The 8,690-nt window shown below is 30.6% G+C and overlaps 1 protein-coding gene across 1 annotated transcript; it reads right to left on the reverse strand.

Annotated features, from left to right (window-relative positions):
* Positions 1 to 532: 532 nt before the first annotated feature.
* Positions 533 to 6,548, reverse strand: LOC143054409 (thrombospondin-2-like). Its single transcript, XM_076227422.1, has 9 exons — positions 6,489 to 6,548; positions 6,090 to 6,161; positions 5,715 to 5,786; positions 5,316 to 5,387; positions 3,985 to 4,139; positions 3,350 to 3,517; positions 2,828 to 2,995; positions 2,270 to 2,359; positions 533 to 1,671 (listed from the first exon to the last, which is right to left on the reverse strand). Exons 1-9 carry the CDS (start codon positions 6,518 to 6,520, stop codon positions 1,586 to 1,588), a joined length of 915 nt encoding a protein of 304 aa, XP_076083537.1. The 5' UTR covers positions 6,521 to 6,548; the 3' UTR covers positions 533 to 1,585.
* Between the last annotated feature and the right edge of the window lie 2,142 nt (positions 6,549 to 8,690).

Here is an 8,690-nt window from a genome sequence, read left to right on the forward strand (position 1 = left end):
GAACCTTACATAGGACAAACAGATGAAGCGGGTTTAGATATGCATTTCATCTCCGGGTTATTGCCCGTAGATGATATTTTCGAAAATGAAATCCCTTTTGTTTCGAAACAATAGATAATATAGTGTTTGATTAGTATATATTGTACCAAGTTAGGACAATGGCAGTTGGTATATAATAGTTTGTTTCTATGTGTGTTGCATTGTCATTTTATTGCACTTCAGCGTTTCTGTTGTTTCGTTGTTTTCCTCTGATAGTTGATGTGTTTCCATTGGTTTTATTTTGGAACCCAGATTTGTTTTCTTTAAATCGCTGTATAACTTTTGAACAGAGGTATACTACAGAGGCCTTTATGAATGTATGATTTGAAGGCAACATTCTTTAACGGTTGCTTAGATATAACAAATCCAGCGAATATACATCAAGTTAGGACCAAAAAAAATTGCATAAACTCCAAACAGACAAGATTTCCTGTTTTTTATGATCCACTATCGGGAATAGGACAACTCATGGCAGACAAAATATAATTCAAAATTTAATTTAATCCCACATTTATTTATAATATGTCACCCACAAATGTATATATGATTAAACAGATGCAAAATGTTACCAAAGTATGTTTTCAACAAATGATTTAAATGATACCAGTCACCAATTGATATTCCCATAATATATCCTCATATAACATGATTAATATATATTTTACAAACACATGCGAATCGGTTATAGGTGTAAGTAAATTGCCTATCGTTTGGAAACAAAAATAAAACTTTATGTTAACTTCAGTGAAGTCCAGAAGCACAAACTGTATATTTGAACTCGAGTGAAGTCCAGAAGCACAAACTGTATATTTGAACTTGACTGATTGCTACAGAGTACGTGTTCTGAAACGAGTGAAAATAAACCACAATGACTGTATATTTGGACTCAGAAGAAACTTAACCACTAAAAAATGTTTCCTAACAAAAGAAAAATTGAACTCGACTTAATTTCACTATATTAATTGTATACTTAAACTTCATTGCAAACTGAAATGTTTTGACTCGAGTTGATGAAGCACATAATAATTGTCTGTTAGAAAAACAGAAAATAAACTGAAAACTTTCCCAATTAAATTATTATAAAAGCTATGAATGAAATTTCCCGCAATGATTGCGATAAATTCAGTTAAATGCAGTTTATTGTCAATCTTCTAGTTGTGTGAAGGTAAACAACAATGACCGTGCTTGTACTCGACTGATTCACACAGACTACATATACGTGTTCGGAAAATAAACAACAATGCCTGTATATTTGGAATCAAAAGAAATTTTATCACAAAAACTGTAAGTTAGAACTTAGCTTAATTCAAGAATAAAAGTTGTACACTCTGAGTACGTTGAAAAAACAATTAATGTTCACACTCTAACTTATTATGCATTAAAATTGTATGTTAGTATCGCAGAAAATAACCCAATATTTTCCCATTTAAATCAATATAAAAATCTATGAATGGAAGTTCCCACAATGGTTACGATAACACATTGCTATCGGTTGATGTCGGTTCGATGCCGTTTATGTCCAATCTTCTCGGTTTCTCGATACATATCAATACCAGCCGTTCCTGTTTGGTTTATTTCCTTTCTTATTGTGTCTCTTTTCTTTCTTTCCGTTCTTTCCATTCCTTTTTCCGCCTAAAGAAGTAGAAAATGAAATAAAAGTAAAAGAGCATCAAAGTAAAAGAACATAAAAGTGTGTTATACAAAAAGGGCAGAATTGCTCGTATTGTTCTACCTATATTACTGCATACTTATAATGAATGTGCATGCGAATATTGACAGATTCGTGGAATAATGTATGCCTGTGTGCATATCAATTGACTTATTGTTTTGCATACAAGTATTTAGGTTATGTGTAAACATTATTTTGTAAGAACTCTCATGAATTTAAACCAGCCTTTTCAATGTTTCATCACGTGACATCATGGAGCGGAATGACAAGGATGAACTTGTTCACTGTGATGTAGAAACCTATTCAAAAATAATACATCAAGTTACTTATTATATTATTATATTGAGATCAATCCCAGTTTTTGTTGGGGTTCATGTTCCTCCGACATTGATTTACTATGTTGTGTTTTATGTACTACTGTTGTGTGTCTCTTTGTCGTTTTCCTTTTGAGCCATGGCAATGCAAATTTGTTTTCGACTTATTGGTTTGAATGTGCCTTTGGTATCTTTTGCCTCTCTTTTAGTCTAAAAAGTCGATGCACATTTGACTGTTAAGTATTACCTGATTTGTTGTCTGACCACTTTCCTGACTTGTTGTCCGATCTTTTTCCTGACTTCTTGTCCAATTCCTTTTCTAGTGTGCTGCATGATTCTGTAAAAAAAAGTAAGAAAAAACTATTTTATTACAACATGAAAACAGAATAAGAGCAGCCTCAAATAAATAAAAGTCTAGTAATAATATTTATCCCCTTACTTGGCCTTATGTCAATTCATTTCTTTTTTTGTATCACTTTAAAAAGAATGGAAAATCATAATCTATATATTCAAAGATAGGCATGTGTTATTTGGTTATTTGGTTAACAACCCAATACACCACAATACTACTCATTGAATCAATGTGTGTGTTATACGGTTACCTTACAAAGATGTTTCGTTACGAGGAGATTGTTTTGATAAATGAGTTCTGCATAGGGTTTATAATGTTCAAGTCAGGAACATGACAGTTCTTGGCCATTCGGTTTTGATGCGTTTTGTTATTTGATTTTGCCATGTGATTATGGACTTTCCGAATTGATTTTCCTCTAAGTTCAGTATTTTTGTGATTTGACTTTTTTCATACCTGGACATACTCCTAGGTTACAACTGTCGGTGTCAATAGATTCACCAGAACAGTTATGCCCACCACCAGAAGGGACGGGGTTATTACATTCTCTGTTCATATTGACTGTACCGTCTCCACAGGTGACAGAACAAGTCGAGTTTTCCCAGTCACTCCATCCACCATCAACTGTTTGAATATAGAAAAACACTCTGTTAACTTTGAAGTCATACTCTGTATAAATCAACATTATACCATATTGACATTTTTCATATATGTTTATAAAAATATCTAAATGACCATTCGAACTCATTGAATCTATAATTTATGTATTTAGTTACTAGTAGTATATGTAGAACTGTGTTTGATTTCGTGTTGCTATATGAAAAGGTACTGTACAAGACAGTACCTGGTTAACGAACTGAAAAATTATCATTTGAAGTAAGGTTGCGCACCGAAAATATATTTTTGTTCCTGTAGACAGGTCTTTAAGTTTGTTTTTTTTGATAAATGAGTTCTGCATAGGGTTTACACTGTACATACCTGGGCATTCTCTTAGATAACAACTGTCCGTGTTAATAGATTTACCAGAACAGTTATTCCCACCACCAGAAGGGACGGGGTTATTACATTCTCTGTTCATTGTGACTGTGCCGTCTCCACAGGTTACAGAACAAGTCGAGTTTTCCCAGTCACTCCATCCACCATCAACTGTTTAAATATAACAAATACGTTGCAACATTTAGTTTGAAGTCATACTATGTATAAATCAACATCCTAAAACAACATCCTTACATATTAAGATTGGTCAAATATATTTATAAATTATAGTGTAAACAAAGACATGTGTGAATTGTTATTGTTACTGAAAACTGTAAACTCAAATTAACATGCATTTGATTTACAAACTTCAGGATAATAGATTTACAAACCTTAAGATTAAAAGATTTTTTTCACTGACTCAAGTATGTGTGTTTCAGAAAGTTGTTTGCTTTTAATCCGTAATAGATTCAAACAGGTTTAACCTATAATGGTAATACAAATTATGATATTGATTATTACCTTGAATTGAAATTAAACATGATGATGGTGTTTATAGTAATACCATAATAATGACGAAACCATATGTGTCATGTGTATGATAAGCTATGAAACATGAAAACCCTAGAGCTACATACCTGGCACAACACAGTCTGATGTATTAAAATTTAGTATTGCAGTAGTCTTGTTATGAGCAGTACAAGTTCCTTCAAAAATATCCAACGATCTCCTATTGACCCAATCTACAAATCCGGTCACTGAACAACAAACAAGAGGATTGTTGTCAACAGATCTACAAGGAAGCATGCGAGTGATACAGACATAAGGTTTCAAATAATAGAATAAGAAATGAAGATTATTGTAAAATCTTTAATTGATGATAACAAAAACAATTTTGATAAAAACAAAATGATCTTCTTTGAAGATCAATAATTAATTCAAATTTAATTTCAAGCTATACTTAAATAGGATTTTACTCACTGACTCAAATCACCATAATATTTGAAGGCAAGACAAGATATATCTGTAAACTGATGACATGTTAGTGTTTGTTTTGTTTTTGTTTACGCATCGTCGTCAATATAAGGGAATTGGATGAGACTATCATACAAGTGAGAGGTTTAGCTAGCTTTAAAACCAGGTTCAATCAACCATTTTCTACATAAGAAAATGCTTGTACAAAGTCAGGAATATGACAGGTTTTATCAATTCGCTTGATGTGTTGGCAATTTGATCAACATGATAAAGGACTTTCCGTTTTGAATTTTTCTCGGAATCTTTGTGATTTTAGTTTTTACTTTGTAATAATAATATGTGTTAATATATGCCATGAAGGGATTGAATGTGTTAATCCATACAATGTTATGACATTGGTGCAGAACAGACCTCAACCAAAAATTCCCGAAGTATTTATTTATGTAATGGCATGTGAGTGATACAGACATAAGGTTTCAATTTTAAAACTTATAATGATTTCTGTAGAATACAGATTTTTTTTTTCACATTGAAAAATTTGTCAAAACAGAAATTGAAAAAAAAAATAACATGACGAATAAATTCAGACGACAAATTGAAAATATTTTTTTTCTAAATTAAGAAAAAAAAAAGAGAAAAACAATCAGTTTTAAAGATCATCTTGAAAACACTCTATTCTTCAATCAAATTGATGTCAATTCATTTAAACGGGTATAAACGCATAGAGTATAACTTTATATAATCTGGAAATGTGTTTTTTTTCTAGCAACAACGTTTGGATATTATATTAATAGAAAATAAACATGTGTTAATATTATGAAGACAGATTATACATATTGTACCGAACCATTTATATAGTATAGTGAAGAAGTTTTGTGTACATGACTAAATTCAGGTCAATACACATTTTGTATAATTGTTAAGCTAAGATCATGCAACATTTTGTTTATTTTACTGCATGTCTATTTTTGGTTTACAGTGTATCAGTACTTACAAAAACTGTATCGATGTTAATCCTTCAAACACATTTTCTTCTATTGAGGTAATGCTATTGCCGGACAGAGATCTGCAAGAATGAACATCAAGTTTATCAATATGAAAAGATTCAATAAACCTTGTGCTAAATAATAAAATAAGGTTAAAAAATTTAGTGATAAGCTACAATGTTTCAATATCTAATTCATAGAAAATAAACATGTGTTAATATTATGAAGAAAAATCATACGTACTCTACCGAACTATTTACAATGTATATAGTATAGTGAAAAAGTTTTGTTCACATGACTAAAGTCAGGTCAATACACATTTTGTATATTTGTTAAACTAAGATCATGCAATGCTTTATTTATTTTACTGCATGTCTATTTTTGGTTTACAGTGTATCAGTACGTACAAAAACTGTATCGATGTTAATCCTTCAAACACATTTTCTTCTATTGAGGTAATGCTATTGCCGGACAGAGATCTGCAAGAATGAACATCAAGTTTATCAATATGAAATAATAAAATAAGGTTAAAAAATTTAGTGATAAGCTACAATGTTTCAATATCAAATTCATAGAAAATAAACATGTGTTAATATTATGAAGAAAAATCATACGTACTCTACCGAACTATTTACAATGTATATAGTATAGTGAAAAAGTTTTGTTCACATGACTAAAGTCAGGTCAATACACATTTTGTATATTTGTTAAACTAAGATCATGCAATGCTTTATTTATTTTACTGCGTGTCTATTGTTGGTTAACAGTGTATCAGTACTTACAACTCCTGTAGCGATGTTAATCCTTCAAATCCATTTTCTTCTATTGAGGTAATGCTATTGTCATCTAGATATCTGAAATTATGAACATCGAGTTGATCAATAGGAAGAGATTCAATAAACCTAGGATTAAATAATAAAATAAGGTTAAAAAGTTTAGTCATAAGGTACAATGTTTCAATATCATATTTATAGAAAATAAACATGTGTTAATATTATGAAGAAAAATCATTCCTACTTTACCGAACCATTTACAATGTATATAGTATAGTGAAGAAGTTTTGTTCACATGACTAAATTCAGGTCAATACACATCTTGTATATTTGTTAAGCTAAGATCATGCAACGCTTTGTTTATTCTACTGCATGTCTATTTTTGGTTCACAGTGTATCAGTACTTACAAAAACTGTAGCGATGTTAATCCTTCAAACATATTTGGTTTTATTGAGGTAATGCCATTGCCGGACAGATATCTGCAAGAATGAACATCACGTTTATCAATAGGAAAAGATTCAATAAAGCTAGTGTTAAATAATAATGTAAGGTTAAGACATTTATTGATAAGGCAGAATACAATTTTTTTCCATTTTGAAAAGTTGTCAAAACTTTTACTAACCATCATTTAGAAATTATCTAATAGAAATTAAAGCAAGAAAAGCAATTCTAATGATCATCCTGGTAACCCTCTTTTTTTCAATCAAATTGATGTCAAAATATATAGTATTCAATTGAATGGATATAAACGCATAGTGTCTAACTTGAGATGATCTTGGAATGTTTTTTTTTTCTAGCAACAACGATTAAATATCATATTAATAGAAAATAAAACATGTGTAAATAATCTGAAAACAAATCATACCTACTCTACTGAACCATGTATATAGTATAGTGAAGAAGTTTTGTTTACATGACTAAATTCAGGTCAATACACATTTTGTATATTTGTTAAGCTAAGATCATGCAACGCTTTGTTTATTTTACTGCATGTCTATTTTTGGTTCACAGTGTATCAGTACTTACAAAGTCTGTAGCGATGTTAATCCTTTGAATCCATTTTCTTCTATTGAGGTAATGCTATTGAAATCTAGATATCTGAAATTATGAACATCAAGTTTATCAATAGAAAACCATTCAATAAACCCAATGTAAGGTTATTTATATAAGATTCAGAATTGTTAGTGATAAGAAAAGTTATGTTCTTTTCCTACATTTGAAGTTAATCAAATCTTGTTCAAAATAATCATTTAAGTTGCTTTGTTACTGAAATTTAAAAAAATAAAAAAAAAAACAACGCATAATGATTGTATTCAGAATAAAAATTGAAAATGTTTTTTCGAAATTTGGGAGAAAGCATTTTGTAGTATTTCTTATTACAAGTACTGGAAACAAATAGTTTTCCTATTCGTAACATCCGGTGTCGTAATGCATCCTAATTTCATTGTATATCGGAAATAACATTTATAAATACACTGTATTGGTTATATAATAAATTAATATTCTGCTGTTCAAACAGAAATATATAAAAAGTCTTTAGATTGAAATTATCTAGTAACATATTCAAGTTCTTTGATAAAAGCTAATTCGAAATTGATAATTGAGTTGAAAACATGTAAAAAAGAAGAAATGAAATTAATGTAATCAGAAATAATAAAAAGAAAATAAGATAAATTAAGAAAACGAATCAAAATAAACAAGAATTTGTATTTTTGTATAATTAAGTTTAAATTAATCATTTAGTTATCAATTGAATAAACAATAAAAAAAAGGTGTAAATATTATGAAGACAAAATGAACAGTACTTACAAAGTCGTTGTAGATGAGGGAATATCATCTGGTATTTGCGTTAAACCTTTGTCAGAGCAATCAACAGTGGTGCCAGAACAAGTACACAAGTTAGGACATCCCTGGGCACGGGCTAAGTGAATTGTTGATAAGCTGAACATCAGCATAAATTCTACTGTATATAACATCGTTCTAAGTGATTTTATTTCTGCTCTGTAATTAATCTGTCTTTGAAAATAACATTAAGTAACAATTTTATAACGGGTTTGGAAATCAACACCGTCAGTTAGTAGGTCTTAAGCAATATGTTAGGTAGCCATACAATAACATACTTTTTCTTACCAAATATAAATTATTTTCAATAATTATACACAATGTACAATGCGTCATTAGTATGAGTGGCCGTTCGTGTCATTGGCGGTATGAACATACCGTATGGAATTTTCAACGCGTTGGTTTTTATTATCAACGCGTCGGGTTTTACTTTCAACGCGTTGGTTTCACTTTCAACGCGTTGGTTTTCACTATCAACGCGTTGGTTTTCACTATCAACGCGTTGGTCTTCCTTTTCAACGCGTTAGTTCGTAATTGATACGGTATGAAAAACCAACGCGTTGGTTTTCAATTCGATACTGTAAGTTTTTCCACTTATGTCTACCAATCAACATCTTTGTAACAAAGTACAATCTTATCAACCGTTCAAACGAACTCCAGATTGTTGTTAAGTTTGGCGGGGATATTCTCCGTTGTTGAAGATACCTGCTGATTTGCTACATGGATACACGTAGAGGAGACCGGGAGCGATTTTTAGATTGATTCGA

The sequence above is a fragment of the Mytilus galloprovincialis genome, chromosome 12, assembly GCF_965363235.1.
Source record: "Mytilus galloprovincialis chromosome 12, xbMytGall1.hap1.1, whole genome shotgun sequence".
In the NCBI taxonomy this organism is placed as follows: Eukaryota; Metazoa; Mollusca; class Bivalvia; order Mytilida; family Mytilidae; genus Mytilus; species Mytilus galloprovincialis.

Bases quoted from the DNA above. Each gene is read 5' to 3' on its own strand.
- LOC143054409 (XM_076227422.1), bottom strand. From the start codon at position 6,520: ATGTTTGAAGGATTAACATCGCTACAGTTTTT. The intron at 5,388-5,714 runs GTACGTACTGAT...TCATTCTTGCAG, and splicing joins TTAACATCGATACAGTTTTT to ATCTCTGTCCGGCAATAGCA. The intron at 1,672-2,269 runs GTAATACTTAAC...CTACTTCTTTAG, and splicing joins GTGGTCAGACAACAAATCAG to GCGGAAAAAGGAATGGAAAG.